This window comes from Grampus griseus (genome assembly GCF_964374135.1).
Source record: "Grampus griseus genome assembly, chromosome: 7".
Lineage (NCBI taxonomy): Eukaryota > Metazoa > Chordata > Mammalia > Artiodactyla > Delphinidae > Grampus > Grampus griseus.
Genome location: NC_139001.1, coordinates 21,308,567 through 21,328,234, shown reverse-complemented (window position 1 = coordinate 21,328,234; position 19,668 = coordinate 21,308,567). Strand labels below are relative to the sequence as shown.

Genomic DNA, 19,668 nt, shown 5'->3' with positions numbered 1-19,668 from the left:
GTCTTCACATCTTTATGGGAATCCTGTATATACATAATTAAGTTTGTTTTTCTCCTGTTAATCTGTCTTATATCAATTTAATTATTAGACCAGCCAAAGAACCTAGAAGGAAGGGAACATTTTTCTGCCCCTGCACGACCTACATTATAGTTATTTGTTGTCTGTCTCCCTTCAGTAGAATGTAAGCTCCCTGAGGGGAGACTCTTTCAACACACTACACCCACAGGGTCTACATCTGACCACCAAACCAAGTATTTTTAATCCTATCAATGGCATGCCTACAATTAACGGGTTGACTTGTGTCCCCGCAAAGTGTATGTGCTAATGTCCGGTGCCTCAGGATGGGACCTTATTGGGAGACAGTGTCTTTAAAGTAGTAACCAAAATCATTAGTAATGATCACTAGGGTGAGCTCTAATCCAATATGATTGGTGACCTTTTAAGAAGAGGATGTTTGGGCTTCCCTGGTGGCACAGTGGTTGAAAGTCCGCCTGCCGATGCAGGGGTCACAGGTTCGTGCCCCGGTCCGGGAAGATCCCACATGCCGTGGAGCGGCTGGGCCCGTGAGCCATGGCCGCTGAGCTTGCGCGTCTGGAGCCTGTGCTCCGCAACGGGAGAGGTCACAACAGTGAGAGGCCCACATACCGCAAAAAAAAAAAAAAAAAAAAAAGGAAGAGGATGTTTGCCAGATACAGTGTCAGCTGCCATGATTGGTTAAAAAAGCAATAGTGCCAACTGCAGTCCACACAATAGAAAACCATCACTCTGAAACATTTCAGTACGTGCCTTTTGCTATATAGTCAAAGGTGCTTTCTATCCCCCAAACATCACTTTAAAGCAGGCAAAAGATACATACCATGTCATGGATTAAAATATGAAGGTGAGGACGGAAGCATCAATGAAATGCTGTGTTTTCGAACATTCAGCGATCGAAAGCCTAGATACATTTGGACCTGAGTGAGTTCCTCTCAATGACTAAATCTTACCCAGCATCGGCTGAGATGTTCCCTTTAAAGACAAGCACTAGCTAGCTCGGTGCTTTGTGACCACCTAGAGGGGTGGGATAGGGAGGGTGGGAGGGAGGGAGACGCAAGAGGGAAGAGTTATGGGAACATATGTATATGTAGAACTGATTCGCTTTGTTATAAAGTAGAAACTAACACACCACTGTAAAGCAATTATACTCCAATAAAGGTGTTAAAACAATAATTGCTACGATTTATGTCAAAAAATAAAGACAAGCACAGACAGAGGTGAAAATAAGAGCAAGCAAAGTGGAGAAAAGGATGGATGAAAAAGCAGGTTCGGCTTGTTTCCCCACCTGGGTGTTTTACAAAGCCCTGCCCTCGGCTGGAAGACGAGTCAGGAGCAGGCAAAACAGGAGAGGAAGAAAAGACCTTTCCAAACTAGGGCAGAGGAACAGGCAGAGTGAGTGGTAAGAACGGCAGCCAGTGTTTCAACATCAGCAGAGGATCTGCCAGCTCGAAGGGGGATTGTTTCTCAAATACCACCCCTTACCCGCCCTCAGATTGCTAAGCCATCCAGGCACCCCCAGCTAGTTGTCCACATCCGTGTGCAACTCAAGGGTGTTCTTGTGCTTGATGCTGACTGCCAGCTCACGCCAAGGTCCACCCCTTTCAACAGTTCAGGCCTTGGGCCCCACAAAATCCTTTGGGACCAGAAGCAGTCTGGCTCATCCAGTGCCTTGGCCTCCACCCTCAGGACCCTCATGCAGGACCCTGTCCCTATCCCAGGAAATCTCACACGGCAAGTTTCTGGCGGTGTTTGCAACGTGATGAGGCTGCTCCAATCCCAATTCAGGAAAGACCGAAAATCAGTGACGATAGGCATGAATACATCTGGAAGCCCCGCAGGAAACCACTGAGCTGAGCTGCCCTCTCTGCTCGGAAAACCTCTTCCGCTTCCTCAGATTTCACCAATGATGATGAGTTTGGGGTCCCAAGTGCCTCCTTAAATCATTCATACTCTTCACTGAATTCCTCTGGTTTTGAACTAACACCTGCTTCTTTCTAAGTTCCAGTTAAGCTGAGCCTACACAGAGTAAATGGACATTGAATTGGGTGGAAAGATGGGAGAGAAAGTGTTAGTGATGGGATACTTGGAGAGGGCTGGGGCAGGCTGATGAGCCGCCAACAAAGAGGACATAGCCGCAGGGTAACATGAGAAGAACCCTGGGAGGGGGGCCCTCCAGAAGTCAATGGGGGCCCCAGAAAGGCAGGGAGAGGGTTCTGCAGCCTTCTGCCCATCTTGCGGGTGACAGTACATCCTTGGGTAGCTCAGTCCTACACCAGACAGTCCACCGCATCCTGACACATCACCCCTTCCCTCCAGACGTCTGCCTAGAGAAGCAAATGGATGATGGCTTAAAAGCATGGCCTACAGTCATTTCCCAGTAAAAAAAACTACGGAAACCTTGCTGACTTCAGATAGATGACAGTCTACGCAGTACAAGACGACAGAGGGCATTTTTAAAAGTATTTTCGCCGACTGTCAAAGCCAGGCTGGAAGAGCAGGCACCCTGACCAGTCCTTGGTCAGAAGGTCTCTCTTCTTACGAGCTGTTGCCATTCCCACTCATAGCTTTCCTCGGAGTCCTTCTGTGCTGGCAAAGAGACAGGGACCAACGGGAAAAAGCACGTCCCTGAGTACGTCCTGTGTTTAACAACAAACTCAACGGCTGGGGGGGTTTATCTCCACCCCTTGTACCTGGTTTCAAAACTTCCTGGTAAATTCGCCAAGGCTGGCAAAAAAAGTAAGAATAAAAATCAGTGCCAAGAGACAAGTACACTCGGCTGCACAATGAAACAAAAAGTATCTCTGAGGACTTCCTCCTGCTCGCCCCTCCCTGGTGACTGCCCAGCATCCGGGCCTGGGGAAGCAGCACGAGCATGTGGATCTTCCGGTTCCTGGAGCCCCAGCCAGGACTGACAACACGGGGTGGAAACACACACTGCCCACCTGTGTGCGGCCTCCTAGCGCAAACTGCATCCGTGTAGAAGGAATGAGGTGAACGGTGGCTCAGGTCCTCTGAACCTGGCTCCAAGCTGTTTATGTTTTGAAGCTTTGTCTATGCTTACTTTACTGTTTTTAATATTTTAATTTTATTGGAGTATAATTGATTTACAATGTTGTGTTAGTTTCAGGCGTACATCAAAGTGATTCAGTTATACATATACATATATTCATTCGTTTTTAGATTCTTTTCTCATATAGGTTATCACAGAATATTGGGTAGAGTTCCCTGTGCTATACACAGGTCCCCGTCAGTCATCTATCTTATATATAGCCGTGTGTGTGTGTTCCTCCTAAGCTCCTGATTTATTCCCCGCACCCCACATTTCCCCTTTGGTACCCATAAGTTTGTTTTCGATCTCCATAAGTCTGCTTCTGCTTTATAAATAGGTTCATTTGTATCTTTTTTTAAATTAGATTCCACACATGATTGATATCATATGATAACTTGTCTTTCTCTGCCTGACTTACTTCACTTAGTATGATAATCGCTGGGTCCAGGCTCCAAATTACTTAATAATAACAATGACAACAGCAACGTGGTAAACAAGCTTGGATGTGACTTTACCTCACCTCTTTTCTAATTAAACAGGACGATTATTTCAAGAGGGTAGACTCAGTTTGTATTCATAAGCCACCTGACCTGTCTCTCCTATCGCAAAACCATCAAAGGGCGCAGCTCCCTCCAGGGCGGTAAACAGCATGGTGTAATAATCATGTGACAACAGGTACCCAGGAACTGGGTACCTAAATGGAAGGGTGGTTTCATATCAAGAAAAATACGGTCTCCTTCCAGAACACTTCGGCGATTTTAGGACTGAAAAGCCACAGATCTGGGCCCCCATCAGAACCGGGCAGGTGCTGCCATTCCCGCTCGGCATCCACTCAAAACCAAAAAGCTGTACTTATGGAGGACTCCTCGTAAGCCTTCAGAGATTCCCCAGCTGAGCACATTCACACCGTGGAGACCCAGCGCACCAGGATCCAGGGCTCTAGCGGGCTCTGTGCAATTAAGAGCCATTTTCAGTTATTCTAAGATGAGCAAAAGACCAATCAAAGGAAGAGGCGGGGGCAGGGTGGTGGGGAGGGTGGGGAAGAATCGAACAAATACGTCTCTGTTAATTACCATGTGAATTCACAGGCAGCTGGAGGGAAGGCGAGCTTCAGAGAAAGAGCCTGATCTACTAGATGAATCTTATAATGTTCAAAAGATAAACACCAAGTGACTGCTTCATGCACATTCTGCCATTCAGTCCATTTGGCAGGATTCCTCAAAGTGTGCTCCAGTCCTCCTAAACTAACTCTCATTTCTCTCTCTTAATCTCTCTTTTTCTCTCTCTTCCTCCCTCCCTCCTTCTTCCCACCCCTTCTTCCCCTTTCTCCAACATACCCACACTAAAACAAGACAGATTAGAAAGACCTAAGGAAACAGCCACCACAAAGTGTGCTGTGAAATAATTATTTTATACGAAGTATATGTATACAGAAGCAATACACACATATAGTCTAAAATCGCTTTCAAACAGTACAGAAGACCATAAAGTTAAAAGAAAGTGAAAGTACCCCTTTCTCCATCCACTTCTACTCCCCAGTGGTCACCAAGGCTAAAAAAAGTTCATAGGTAACCTTCCTACGAAGAAATCTTATTGCTGTATATTAGCATACATATGCTTTTATACAAATGGGATCTCTTTCTACACAAATGGGATATTATACATGTCCACTTAGCAATAGATCATAACTATCTTTCCAAGCCAGTATCTATAAATCCTACCCTGTTACTTTTTAACCAGTACCTTCATCAAATATTTTTATTTCCAGATTTTTACTTTTCAAAACACTTCTGCAGAGAACGCATATCTTTGTTTAACTGTGTGAGAATATCCATAGGATGGACTGCAAACACTGGAACTGCCGGATGAGTTGACATAACTTAGATTCAATATTTAAGCTACTCCAGGGACTTCCCTGGTGGTCCAGTGGCTAAGACTCCGCGCTCCCAATGCAGGGAGCCTGGGTTTGATCCCTGATCAGGGAACTAGAGGCCACATGCCGCAACTAACACGCGGCACAGCCAAATAAATAAATAAATAAATATTTTATATATATATATATTTGGGCTGCTCAACCTTAAAAGAATTTCAAACCAGTGAATGGGGCCAAAACAACTGTTGCGAAAGCAAAGGAGCTATTTTGATCACAAGGGATACCACTCTGAGGCCACCACTTCCCCTGGGCTCTCTTGGGTCTCAGCCAACAGGAAAATGTAGAACTGTACTGAACGCTGCCACAGGCTGGGCAGAGATTCCTCAAAGCGCAATAGCCTCATCAGCTTCTATGCCTTCAGTCCAGCTTTATATATTAAATAGTAAATCAAGAAAATGAATGTGCCTTCAACTGGAGAGGTGTAGCTGTCCATGGGCAACAGAGATGATGTCATTATTGGATTGGGGAAATAGTCAAGAGCTTCCAAGGGAGAAAATGGGAGAGTAGGACTCGCCGGGCCTTGGCAATGCATTAAATTCTACTGCAGTAATCTACACAGATTATTTCACTCGGACTGAAATGTCTAGAGAGCCCTATCTTCCACTGCTAATCTGCTGGCTCTGTTTGGGTAACTGCCTAGCCCCTTCAATTTGAGCCTTTATTCGAAATATCTCCCTTGGTCTCAGTCGCAGATTCGTCTAATATTACACGGTTCTGGATTTCCCTTGATTCCATATTCTGCTGCCTGCCCTCCCGAATCCCTGCCTGTGTCCAGTTCCTGAAGCTACAGTTCACCTGGGGGTGATGTTCAGAAACCTCTATCTACCACCATCAAGGGGCAGGGTGTCCTAACCAAATCACAGGAATAGCTTTATACTGGAGATGAAAGCACCAGGTTATCACATCTGGAGGCCAACAGCAGTTAACACTGTATATGTAACATACTTAGAGCAGCATCGGGTACACAGTAAGTGTTCCATAGATGGCAGTTGCCATCGATCTCTGATCCCTCTTTCCCAGTCACCTTCTAGTGTGGTCACTCGTTTCCTTTACGTATTTCATTATAGGGGAGAGGCTGGACGGACCGGTCAAGTTTATGGCCCATCAAATGGTTACGTGCATTTGGGTTTATACGGCAGTCTCTTGCAAATTTGATGAGCATTAGTAAAATCCACTATGATGGTTCATTTTATGTTCCAACTTGGTTGGGCCACAGTGCCCAGATATTTGGTCAGTCATTATTCTGGGTGTTTCTGTGAAGGTGTTTTGTGGATGAGATTAATATTTAAATTAGTACACTCCAAGTAAAGCAGATTACTCTCTATAATGTGGGTGGGCCCTACCTAATCACTCGAAGGCTCTAATAAAACAAAGATTGGCCTCCTCTCTGCAGGAAGGAATTCTGCCTTTGGACTTGAATTGCAACTATTCTCTAAGTCTCCAGCCTGCTGGCCTCCCCCATCAGATTCTGAATTCACCAAGCCTCCACAATTTTGTAAGCCAATTCCTTTAAAAAAATGTAAATAGACAGATGATAGATAGATAGATAGATAGGGATGACAGAATGATACAGATAGATAAGATAGAGAAATAGATAGATATAGGTATAAGTATAGAGATAAAGAGCTATAGAGATACCCATAGTATCACAAGCCTGTGAGCTTTGCATGAACAACCAACCAGGCTCCCTCACGCACATGCCCATTGTGTTGACCTAAGATAGTTGTGAAACTGAAAGTGGGTCCTTATTTTGATGAAACCAGAAATTCTAACTTAATGGCAATAGAAATCAGTTCGTCCTCCTATTGAATTGAGAGGCAGGGGATGTAGGAAGAACAGAAAAGAGTTTTCCACATTGTTGACCCTAAATTAACATCAAGACTAAAAAATATTAGACTCTCAGGGATACAGAGAACTGAAAACACTCATTACAAACCAAGCCTGCCTAATTGAACATTAGACACATTGTTTTTAATAAAATTAACCAATAAATAGACACATCAGGCAGAATTTGAACTTTTGTTGAAACAAATCCTGTATATAAAATAGCACAGATACATTTGAAAAATCAATCACACACTGTTGTTTTCTAAAGAAGGAAATAAGTTGGAAGGTGCCTTTTTTTTTCCTATAGAGTTCTTTTACCACATGATTATTCCTGCTCACATTTAAAATAAAGGACAAAGAAAATCATTCAGCTATCTGCCCTAAATCCTCAGATCCTTCTAGCTTTCCTTCTCCACCCCAAAGGGAAGGCATCGAACCCTGAATCAGAAGCCCATTTCTGGACACTATCAAGAAGAAACCTCTTTGGGTCTCTCTCTCACTGTCTTTTTTTTTTTTTTGCGGTACGCGGGCCTCTCACTGTTGTGGCCTCTCCCGTTGCGGAGCACAGGCTCCGGACGCGCAGGCTCAGCGGCCATGGCTCATGGGCACAGCCGCTCCGCGGCATGTGGGATCTTCCCGGACCGGGGCACGAACCCGCGTCCCCTGCATCGGCAGGCGGACTCTCAACCACTGCGCCACCAGGGAAGCCCCTCTCACTGTCTTTTAAATGAATAACTCATCAACATCAAAAGACTGCTGTGGAAATCCAGGCAATGCAGGGAGGAGGCACCCTGACTCTATGACAGGCAGGCATTTCTGATGATCTCACTTGTTCTAGAAAAAGCCAAAGCTATCACTGGGTAGGTCACTGGAGGCTTAACTTGGTATTAATCCCTGTGTTTCAAATTTACAACTAGTCAACTATAATTTAAAAAAAATACAACTCTTGAGGCAGCTTTATGGTTTCTGTTTCTTCTCAGGCCCAACTGGTTTATGCAAGTTGCAAAAAAAACTAATGGAGAGATAGAATTCCTTATCAGTGAATTATCCTGCATATGCGCGCCAATAAACATGTGGTCTGCCTTCTGGAAATCCACCATCACAAGCACAATAACTCAGAAAGCCCAGAGGTGCAGCAACCTGTTACTGCAACAGTGAAGTTCTAGTAATGGAAAGAGATGGCCAGCTCCCTGCCCTTCTCCTACAGGCACGGCATCCTCCTGCAGGTCCCCAGTGCGTTGTACACCCTCTCTGTCACTGACCTGTCAGTACTCCCAAGGTGTACTATCTACTATCTTTCTGGGGCTCCAGGGGAAGAGGGCCAATGAGGACAGAACCGAAAGAGCAGTAAAAGAACCAGGGCCTGGCCATTACATTTTAGTATATGGATGCTTGAAAAAAAACAGAATAGAATTCAGGTACAAAGAGCTCCCCCAGTTTTCTGACCTATTTCCCTTCCATGGACAGGCAGCTCAGAGGGAGGCTCTGTCAAGATATCAGCCTCTTCCGGGTTTACATCCCTAATGCTGATATTCAGTGGTGGTGACTGGCCCACAGTTTCAACTGTCTCTACTCTATGTGGATGTGAAAACTGATCAATATGAAGTCATCAGCTGTTTTATTGATCAGTTTAGAGGTTAAGAAAGGTGATCTTAATAACAAGTGTTGGTGAGGATGTGGATAAATTAGAACTCTCATGCCTTGATGTTGGGAATGTAAAATGGTGCAGACATTGTGGAAAACAGTATGGCGGTTCCTCAAAAAATTAAACATAGAATTACCATATGATCCAGCAATGCCACTTCTGGGTATATACCCAAAAGAATTTAAATCAGGGACTCAAACAAATATTTGTACACCCACGTTCATAGCAGCATTGCTCACATAGGCCAAAAGCTGGAAGCAACCCATGTGCCTGGTGACAGAAGAATGAATAAACAAAATGTGGTTTATACATACAATAGAATATTATTCAGCTTTAAAAAGGAAGGAAATTCTAACACATGCTACAACATGGATGAACCCTGAGGACATTTTGCTAAGTGAAGTGAGCCAGTCACAGAAAGACAAATATCGGGCTTCCCTGGTGGCGCAGTGGTTGAGAGTCCGCCTGCCGATGCAGGGGACACGGGTTCGTGCCCCGGTCCGGGAGGATCCCACATGCCGCGGAGCGGCTGGGCCCGTGAGCCATGGCCACTGAGCCTGTGCGTCCAGAACCTGTGCTCCGCAACGGGAGAGGCCACAACAGTGAGAGGCCCCCGTACCGGAAAAAAAAAAAAAAAAGACAAATATCATATGATTCCATTAATATGCAGTACCTAAAGTAGTCTAATTCACAGACAGAAAGTAGAAAGGTGGTTTCCAGGGACTGGGGGAAGGGGTTATAGGGAGTTACTGTTTAATGGGTATGGAGTTTCAGTTTGGGAAAATGAAAAGTCCTGGAGATGGATGGTGGTGATGACTGCCCAACAATGTGAATGTACTTAATGCCACTGAACTGCCACTACAACATGGATAAAATGCCAAATTTTATGTTATTTATATTTTACCACAATTTTTTAAAAAGGTGATCATATATCCCAGCTTGTCTAGGGCAGCCCCAATTTATATCTTTGGCCTGGCATACTCCATATGAGCACCCCCCTTTCTTCTTAGTTAAGACCTTGTGACTGTGTCCCAAACTGGACAATAAAGAGTATGATCTCCCCGAGTTTAAATGACTGTTCAGTGTCATCTTAGGACATGGCAGAGCTATGACTCTCACCCGCAACTGTCTCATTCCAAAAGGCATGTTTTTCAGCACCTCACATGCTACTGAATATCTAATGATTTTCCCCTTGCCTGCATCGTTTTCTAATATTTGTTGTCTCAACTCTGTTGGCTTACACAGAGCTTTGATGCGCTACCTACTCGGTAAGAAACATGGATTACCTTAATGTTAATATCCAAAAATACTTAGATATTTTTTTAACGTTGAGGGTGGGCAAAGAATAGAAAAGAACCTCACAGACAGACAAACAATGTCTTCCGGTGGAGTCCAATAGATTTTTGTACCCAGAATGGTGCCCAAGGCGTTAAAAATTCCCAAGCAGCATCACCTAGAGGACGTTACATGCACTGCCCAATACAGGTTGATACTAAATAGATACTAAAGTCGTCCACTCGGTGATTCAGTCGGTGCAGGGTGAGTAATGGTTGACAAATACACAGACCAGAGCCGCTGCTCGGCAGGAAGTTAACACCCATTTGGTAACTTTGTCTTTGACCAAAAAGATTCCACTGAGACTCTTTCTAAGCTCAATAGAGACACGGGGGCAGCGTTTCCCATCATACAGGCTTCCAGGTCATACAGACTGAACTACGATCCCAATTCCCCCACTCCAACACCCTGGACAGAGGACCAAAAGCCTCTGATCTTATGTGTCACAATCCCTCTTTCACAGGGGTACTGTGAGGCTTCAGTTCTTGCCTGGAACACACGCATTAAGCCGCATGCTACTGCTGAGAACCCAACATAATCCTCCATAAGTATTATTACCTAGAACACAGAGGGTAAGACGGCTTGACTCTCAGATCCTAACGAGTGTTTTTATTCTCTCCCCCTCTAACCCAAACAGTCACTAGCAAAGTCAAATAAAGAATGGTTGCATTCAACAATCTGGATCATCTGGACCCCAAACAAAAAGGCCTTTTGAGAAGCCCAGAATGATCTAGAGAATTGCTTCAATTTTCCACTGTTATTTTGCTCCTTCACGCTTGGCGTAAAACTTGCAGCTCTATCGCCAACCATGGCCAGTGTTCACCCACTTATAGAGAAGTCAGATGGCCTGACCAGAGCGAGCCTCGTCCAGCGAGTGGAGACTTGCTAAGACGGAGCCGTGCAGAGCCCAACCGGAACATCCCACCTCCAAGCGCTGCAGAGCGATGTGGCTGGTACCCGCCCTCTCTCCCACCACCTCACATCCTCCAACCAAACATTCCAGTTAACTCTGTTTTACCCTTTCTTTTAGTACCAGGGATATGACAGGCTAAGCCTATAATCCAGACATTGCAAACAAACCCCTGGGAACTTCTGCTGCTATCTTAAACATTGCATAGGAACTGTTTACAATGCCTGGCAACACTACGCCAGCAGGGAGTCCTGACACACAGGAAGAGCAAACAAATTGTAAACCAGGGACATTTTATGTTTTTGCCTCTATAGTTTTAAAAAATAATAACATGTAGCTGTTCCCAGGGGTTCAGCAGAGGGAGGTTTTCAGGTTTTCACAGGATGGCTTGAGCCACACAAGCATCTGGTGTTCACATGGTTCCTGCCAGTGTATAAATACTGCTTTGCTCAGTGACAGGCGCTCATCATCAGAATGACAAACATTTCCGAGCATGCAATTACTTAATAGCTTTAAAAATAAGCCTAGAATTTCTATCACCGATTATGTCAAACAAACATCACCTATTTTGAACCAGCATAGTCCTTAAAAGTGTTTATGAAAACGATTTGATTTTCAGCACTTACATTCTTAATTTTATTTACTTTTTATTTTTGGCTGCATTGGGTCTTCATTTCTGCGGGCGGACTTTCTCTAGTTGCAGCCAGCGGGGGGCTACTCTTCGCTGCGGTGCGCAGGCTTCTCATCGCTGTGGCCTCTCTTGTTGCAGAGCACGGGCTCTAGGCACGCGGGCTTCAGTAGTTGTGGCTCGTGGGCTCTAGAGCACTGGCTCAGTAGTTGTGGCTCACGGGCTTAGTTGCTCCGCGGCAAGTGGGATCTCCCTGGACCAGGGCTTGAACCCGTGACCCCTGCACTGGCAGGTGGATTCTTAACCACTGTGCCACCAGGGAAGCCCAGTACTTACATTCTTAATCAAAAATGTAAAAGCCTTCTTTAACAGAGTAAAAATCTTGAAGCCATGCACGAACTCCTAAAAGAACTATTACCGAACCTTCAGAAGGGGCACCAAATAACACATCAGAGAACACTGAACAAAGAGACGAAGGGATGGGGCTTCCCTGGTGGCGCAGTGGTTGGGAGTCCGCCTGCTGATGCAGGGGACGCGGGTTCGTGCCCCGGTCCGGGAAGATCCCACATGCCGCGGAGCAGCTGGGCCCCTGAGCCATGGCCGCTGAGCCTGCGCGTCCAGAGCCTGTGCTCCACAACGGGAGAGGCCACAACAGTGAGAAGCCCACGTACAGCTAAAAAAAAAAAACAAAACTGAAACCCTGGGTTGCAGTCTTAACCAGCTGTACTCACTGTGTAAATGCATAATTTGGGAAAAGTGTATTATGACTGGGACCACTTCCTGAACTGCAATCACGATCCCCAAACCAAACATAGTTCTTATTCCACCGATGTGAGAGTCCCTTTCATATCATTGGTTTCAAAAAGTCACAGAAATAGGCTTTGGACAGATTCTGTTCATGCATTTTGAAAGCTACATGGGATCACAGACAATATCTAGTCCCCTCTAACAATTTCAATCGTGGTGCTCATTATATATTTTGTCTCTGGATTCATAAAGCCCAGATTCAAATCCTGACTCCATACCTTCAACTGTGTGGCCTTGGACAAGTTGCTTCAAATAGAAATAATAACGGCACCCACCTCACAGTTGTCGTGTAGAGGACTTAATTAATCTATGTCAAGTGGTTGAACAGTGCTTGTCACTGTTTTCACTATTATCTTGGAGGACAAGATCGTTCAGTGTGATTAGAATTATTTATACAAAATAAGTAAATAAGGTACAGTGATATTTCATTAACCATTACTAAGCTCCCTAGAACAGAGTGTTATGTGAAGTACAACTACGTTGATGAAAATGAACATAAGGATAATGATGTAGTGACATGACTTTGAGGTTGTTTACTATTTCTTCGGTACGCAGGCCTCTCACTGTTGTGGCCTCTCCCGTTGCGGAGCACAGGCTCCAGACGCGCAGGCTCAGCGGCCATGGCTCACGGGTCCAGCCACTCCGCGGCATGTGGGATCTTCCCGGACCGGGGCACGAACCCGCGTCCGCTGCATTGGCAGGCGGACTCTCAACCACTGCGCCACCAGGGAAGCCCAATGTTTACTATTTCTTAAACATAAAGTATTTTACAAAGTCAAAGATGAGAGCAAAATTTTTTCACTACTTGGAGATCTGTAAATGCATCAGTTATTCTGCTGACAGTCTTCAAGCTTTTGAAGGCTTGTGTAAATAAAAGTGGATTATATTAGAATTAAATAATGTTATTGTTTTATTTTCTGACACTGCAAGTAATTTTAAGTTCATGCCTTTGCTTCATTATTTGCTCTCCTATATGTCTTCTTTTCTGATTTTTTTTCCAATTTGGGACAACACAGCGAATGTAGCTTTAACTATATTTGCAGCCCTTCCTCCACCAGCTCCAGATTCAGAAAGGGAATGTAGGCGGTGCACACACTGTTTTGAAATTACTCTTCATTTTTCATAGAATTCCAAATATGGACGTTCCTGGGTCTTTCACGCTATTGCTACTCAAGAAAAAACATAATGTTCAGTTTTCCTTAACGCCTTGCTTGAGCTTCTAAATTGTATCATGCAAAAATACCTAGGGTTTCTTGTTCCTTAGTAGGTGGAATTTGTTCTTCCCTCAAAACTAAAATCCTCCGTTTTATTAAAATTTGTACCAATTTTACCCTGCGTGAAAAGGAAAATAAGCAATATGAATGTTCAAACTTAAAACAACCCCAGCTTCCCCCTTCTACCTTTTAAATCAATGGTGAGTTCATTTTTCAATCATACTGAACAAAATAACAATAATATTAAGTAGTAGTCGTCCTTACTGTAAACGTTCCTTATATATCAGTAGCCCATAAACGTATTTTGTTTAGCTGACACACTTTTTTAACGTGAGCTATCATTTAAAAATCTGGACATTTTATATGTAAGTTTGGATTTTTAGCTTCTCTTAAAAATCCAAAGTTCTGGCAATTCCATCCTCAGCATGGCAAACAGCTATCTGGAGCTTAGCAGCTGCTCCTCTTAAACACTGAATGAACTCCCAATGCTAGTGAGTTTTGCACCCTGAAGTGTTTTTCCTAGGTTCCCCCAAGAACGAAGCACTGTGACAATTCCAACATTTTAAATACACACATACTTTTTTTTTTTTTTTCCGGTACGCGGTCCTCTCACTGTTGTGGCCTCTCCCGTTGCGGAGCACAGGCTCCGGACGCGCAGGCTCAGCGGCCATGGCTCACGGGCCCAGCCGCTCTGCGGCATGTGGGATCCTCCCGGACTGGGGCACGAACCCGCATCCCCTGCATCGGCAGAAGGACCCCCAACCACTGCGCCACCAGGGAAGCCCCACACATACTCTTTGATCCAGCAATTCTACTCCTGAAAAAATAATGGCAGGGCACACAAGTATATATGGATACCCACTGTAGCATTGCTTCTGCTCCTAATAGCAAAAAACCTGAATCAACCTAAATATGAATAGGGACTGGCTGAATAAATGATAGTGAATTCATGCAAGAGAATACAAGAGAGCCCCCAAAACCACTAAGGTAAATCTACACATGTTGAAGTGAAAATATGTCCAAAATATATTATTAAGTGGAAAAAAAGCAGGGTACAGAATGATATGTAATGTATGATCCAATCTGTGGGAAAATGAATAGATATATTAATATATTAATATATGCTTTTATATGCATTTCAAATTTTTAGAAGAAAATATATGAAACATTTTTTAACCATGTATATATATTATGTATGTATGTATACACACATACCTTAAAATATATATTTTATATATACCTTGTGTATGTATATGTTTTTTTTTTTTTACACCTTAAAAAAAAGGAAGCACCATGAACAGAGACATTTCATAACATTTCATGTAAAATCATCATCATCACATCTTCATGTTGTTGACCTGACGGCCTGTCCTGGTTGCAGAGTTCCTCTAGAGTTAAACTTGACTTCATTTCTTAGGCAAGGAGAAGAAAAAGCCTTCGGGGCGGGATGAATTGGGAGACTGGGATTGACATATATACACTAATATGTATAAAATAGATAGCTAATAAGAACCTGCTGTACAAAAAAATAAAATAAAATTCAAAAAAAAATCTCTGGGGATGGGGTCCAGGAAACTTATTTTCAAAGTAATTCTTATATACGCTCAAGTTTGAGAATCACTGTTATAAAAAGTTCCCAAAAATGGGACCTGTAGCCATTTAAAGTAGAGGTAAAGTGTAAGACAGAGACATGATCCGTGCCGCTGAGAAGTTTACCAGTCAAACTACGTACAGAACATTTCTACATCTGGAACTCACTCGTTGTACACTACTCCATTAAATATGAATGTGAGGTGCTGTATATACACATGTTACACAACATTAAATGGCCTAGATGACAAAGTAGTGGTGTACTTGTATTCAAATCAAGAAGAGGTTTTTTCCAACATATTGAGGAAAATATAGGAGAAAAGACATTGCTTCTATGCTTACTTATTTCTTCTGTACCAGAATAATAGAGGATTGAATTTCAGCTAATAAGAAAAAAAAGAAAAAGAAAAAGGAAAAGGAAAAGCCTTCTGGAAGGCCCTTCACACAGGTCCAAGAGCAGCACAGAAATGACACGGCGGCTGCTTTGGAAGCCATGCTTATTCAGAGCGCTTTGCAGCTCACGTTGTCTCCTCTACTGCCTTTTCAAAAGTAAAGACAAACAGGGCAGAGAGACAGGAGCTCCTCCAGAGACAGCTGCCAGGCTCAGGGCAAACACCCTTCAAGCCCCTTTCACATCTGGCCTGAGGCCCTGCGGAGACAGAGAAACGTGTGCTATATATATGTATATCACTTCCCTATTGCTGTCACAGCTTTGCACAGAGTGGAGAAAGAAAAGGAAGAAAAGAGAAGAACTAGTTCCATTCTCACCAGCAGAAACCCTAACTGGTCAGCCCAATACAGCAGGGTAAGGATTAGCGCTTCCCATTAAAGGGAAAACAAGGTCATGCAAGAATTCCTGTCCATATGCTCAGGAAGGGCAGCCAGGATGGCTATTCCTGGCCTGAGCAGCCTTTATCATGTCCTTTAAATGTTACCAGTGGAGGAGGGGATAGCAGGGGGGAAGCCAGGGGTAGCGCAGTGCATGGCCACTAATATGTTATGCCTCTGACTTAAGCGCTGTGATGGATATCTAGCAGGAGTTGTCCCTACTAGCACTCCACACCCAAGAAAGGATGCTCATCAAAGCCACTGCGGGACTCTCCAGCCTACTCTTCGACCCCAGGCCTCAAGAATCAGAGGCAACTGTCATTCCCCACCTCTCAGCCCACCTCCAACCCCCCAAAGGCATCCCAAGTCACACCAGAATAAAAGGACCGGGACACATGACTCTTCTAAAGTTATCATCTCCTGCTAACGCATGTTTTCGGGGGAAAAACAGTTAACAATTCCCCCGCAATAAACCTGCTCCCATACATACACACTCTGGTGCTTTTCTTCATAGCCTAAGCCTGAGATTTTAAATGTCTCTGTTCTTCTCAATGACTATACGATACAAAGGAAAACATAAAGTGATATCTAATATAGGCATCTACTCAGAACTAACAGATGAACACAGAAGTTAGAAAACTTAGCTTGTATTACTTGGAAAATGATACACATAATATTATATTGTATTATGATAGTACTATAATACTACATTTGGAATAAAGGAGAAAATAAAATATCATCCCTTTTGCTGTTTTCTCTTCATTTATGAAGTTGTCTCCTTCTCAGTATTCTGGTGTTCTCATATCAATGACTTTGAGTAAAAGAGTGGTTTCAAGCCTTATCACAAAAATCACCTCAAATATGGCAGATACGCTGTTTGATCCATAAGCACAATTTAAGAAGATACAAACAGAGAAAAAAAAAACAATTCAGGCCCCATTAATTCAGAAGTAGTGATGATGCAAAGTACCTCTCAACCTTCAGTCTGAATCTTTAATGGTGGCTTGCTAAACAGTTGGAAAGATTAGAGATGGACTGGTTAAGCCATTTAAGACCATAAAGTATTTTCACGATCTGAACAGCACTGCCTTGCTGTTTCCCTACTGCTGTAATTTGTATCATTAAAGTAACAATTAGAAATCAGTCTTATCTGTGTATTAAACAGGTGTACCAAGACCAGCTAAAATTAGCAACTAGATGCTGCTAAAAGACCTGCCCTACCTTTCACACATCTCATCCTTCATTCTTTCCTCTATTCTAAGCTGGTCTTCTCCGTTATTGCTGTTTTTCACTGGACATTATCACCTGTGCACAGCAAGATCTCAAAAGGTGCTTACCTCTGAATCTTTGGCCTGTTGATTACGAACAACGATCAAATTGTAGAGGATCCTGTCATCGTCTGCCTCTGTGTGGGACACATCGTGAGGCACACTCCACAGATTCTTTTCATCATCCCTCGCCAGCGTGGCTCCAAAGGAAGAATATGGATTATCGCTATGGGATAAAAGAGGGGGTATAAGGGCTTTGTAATATGTATTAAATATGATATATACATCATATGTAGCTAATATATAATATAAATAAAAATGTATATAATATAACATATAAATATATATATTCCTAACAAAAGAATCTGAATTGTCTTTAATAATTAAGTATAACACAATAGAACAACAAAGAAATCACTTTAAAAACCACAGCGGGACTTCCCTGGCGGCGTAGTGGTTAAGAATCCGCCTGCCAATGCAGGGGACACAGGTTCGAGCCCTGGTCCAGGAAGATCCCACATGCCGTGGAGCAACTAAGCCCGTGCGCCACAACTACTCAGCCTGCGCTCTAGAGCCTGCGTGCCACAACTCCTGAAGCCTACGCGCCTAGAGCTCATGCTCTGCAACAAGAGAAGCCACCGCAGTGAGAAGCCCATGTACCGCAATGAAGAGTAGCCCCCGCTCGCCGCAACTAGAGAAAGCCCACACACAGCAATGAAGACCCAGAGCAGCCAAAAACAAATAAATAAATAATAAAAACAACAGAGGACAGATACAACAGGATACCTGGGCAGAGGAAATTTTACTATGTTAAGTGTGAAATTTAGCACAGAGTACCCCAGCAGCTAAGAAAAAAAAAAGAAAAAAAGAAATCCAATGGGGAATAGAATTCTCATGATTAAAAGAAGAAAACAATTAACATGAAGAGATGAACTTTTTACTGGCTCTGAATTCAAGGAAATGCAGTTAATGTAGAGTGCAATGGTATGGAGTATCTGTCAAATTCCCTACAACAAGAAAACTAAGTAATAAACATGCACATCCAAATACTTTCAATAAACAATATGGGATGTTGCGTAAGGATTTCAGGAGCCCCATGTTGTATATCTGTCTCATGGTTTACCCTCTACGAGGCAGTATCCATGCTCGGGCTTAGGAGGAGCTGAGTGGCAGAGCATCATCCCTAGGACATGCTTATACACAGACCTGGTAAACTTCCGTGGGACTGGTCAGGTAGGATCATGCAGGTGTTATCCCCATCATCTAATAATATGCGTGAGGCACTGACCCCATGTTAATTACAGGGCTCAATAAAATTGTGAGCAACACGGACATGGTCCCTATCCTTGGACCTCACTAGAGGGAAACACAGTAATGAATGATCACGTGACTATATAATTAAAAACTGTGAGAAGTTCTATAAAGGAGGAGTTCAGGGAGCTGTGAGAGCTAGCGAGGGTAGCAACAGGTAGGCATTGTGGAAAAGGGGTGCTTGAGCTCTAAGCTGAAAGACAAGAACAGAGTTCCAAACAAAGGAAATGGCATGTTCAAAGGCCCTGGGGTGGGAGGAAGCAGGATGTATGCATGAGAAGAAGGGGGATGTTGGCTAGTGAGTGAAAAAGAAGCTGAGGAGGCCGTTGGGGCCAGATAGCCCTGGCTTTGTAGGCCGTGTTTTCTAACATTCTTCAGAAATGTGGTCTTTATTCCTAAGAACGAGGTAAGATGAGGAAGGGTTTTAAGCAGGACTGTGATGTGACATGAACAGTATTACATCTTGAAAGATCTTTCTGGCTAAAGTGTGGAGAATGCTACAGAGGGGTGAAGAGTGGACTTGGGGGATTCATTAAGATGCAGCTGAGGTAACTCGGGTGAGACAGGATCGGTATCAAGATCAGAATGACAGCGTGCAGCTGCAGAAAAGTGCATTATCTGGGAGCAGGAGAGGGTAGAAGCCCTCTGGCTTTTCACCTGTGTGGTGAGTGATGCCCTTGTCTGAGGCAGAGCTAGGATGCCCCACGGCCAAGGGGTGGCAAACACATCTGCAGGTGTGACATGAGTGAAGAGCAAATGAGGACAGACAGTGGATACCAGATAAGCAGACAGCACCTGGGAAGGAGGGATGAGAGTAACTGACAGCTGGACTGAAGGTAAATGTTAAGGTTTAAACAAACATGAAATACTCAGAAGTTGGCACTAAGGAGATCTTGCCACTGAAAGCAAAGTCCTGGTCACGAAATTGGGGCTCAGCACAGGAACCCTCCCATCAAGGGAAGGGCTCCAGTGCTTGAGTGATGGGGTACAGGTCAGGCTTGAGAGAGCCAACCACGGCCCACTTGTGAAAACTGGGGAAAAGAGGGGATGGGGTCTTGGAACCAAGGCCGGCAGGAGGCCAGCTACCTAAATGGATGCTGGAAAGCGCTTTTTAAATCCCTCTAGCTGAGGTTCAGAAGTGGAGGGTCTGAGACTGGGCAGTGATCGGAGTTATGGAGAAAGAGTGACTTACAGGGAACCAGACACAGCTCGACCACCGTGTTCTCAGAACTGCCGGGTTTTCCCTTAGCCACCTGGCACCGCAAAGGCTGAAGTACAGAGAGACCC

At 44.0% G+C, this 19,668-nt stretch overlaps 1 protein-coding gene across 2 annotated transcripts in view; it reads right to left on the bottom strand.

The window, feature by feature from the left end:
- Window positions 1–19,668, bottom strand: part of MREG (melanoregulin) — a gene marked incomplete at its 5' end in the record, with an annotated part of 65,898 nt that overhangs the window by 26,201 nt on the left and 20,029 nt on the right. For both annotated transcript variants that reach the window (XM_082658651.1, XM_082658652.1), the window contains one exon: window positions 17,140–17,296. In XM_082658651.1, the coding sequence (XP_082514777.1) occupies window positions 17,140–17,296 (157 nt within the window). The remainder of the gene's footprint in view (window positions 1–17,139; window positions 17,297–19,668) is intronic.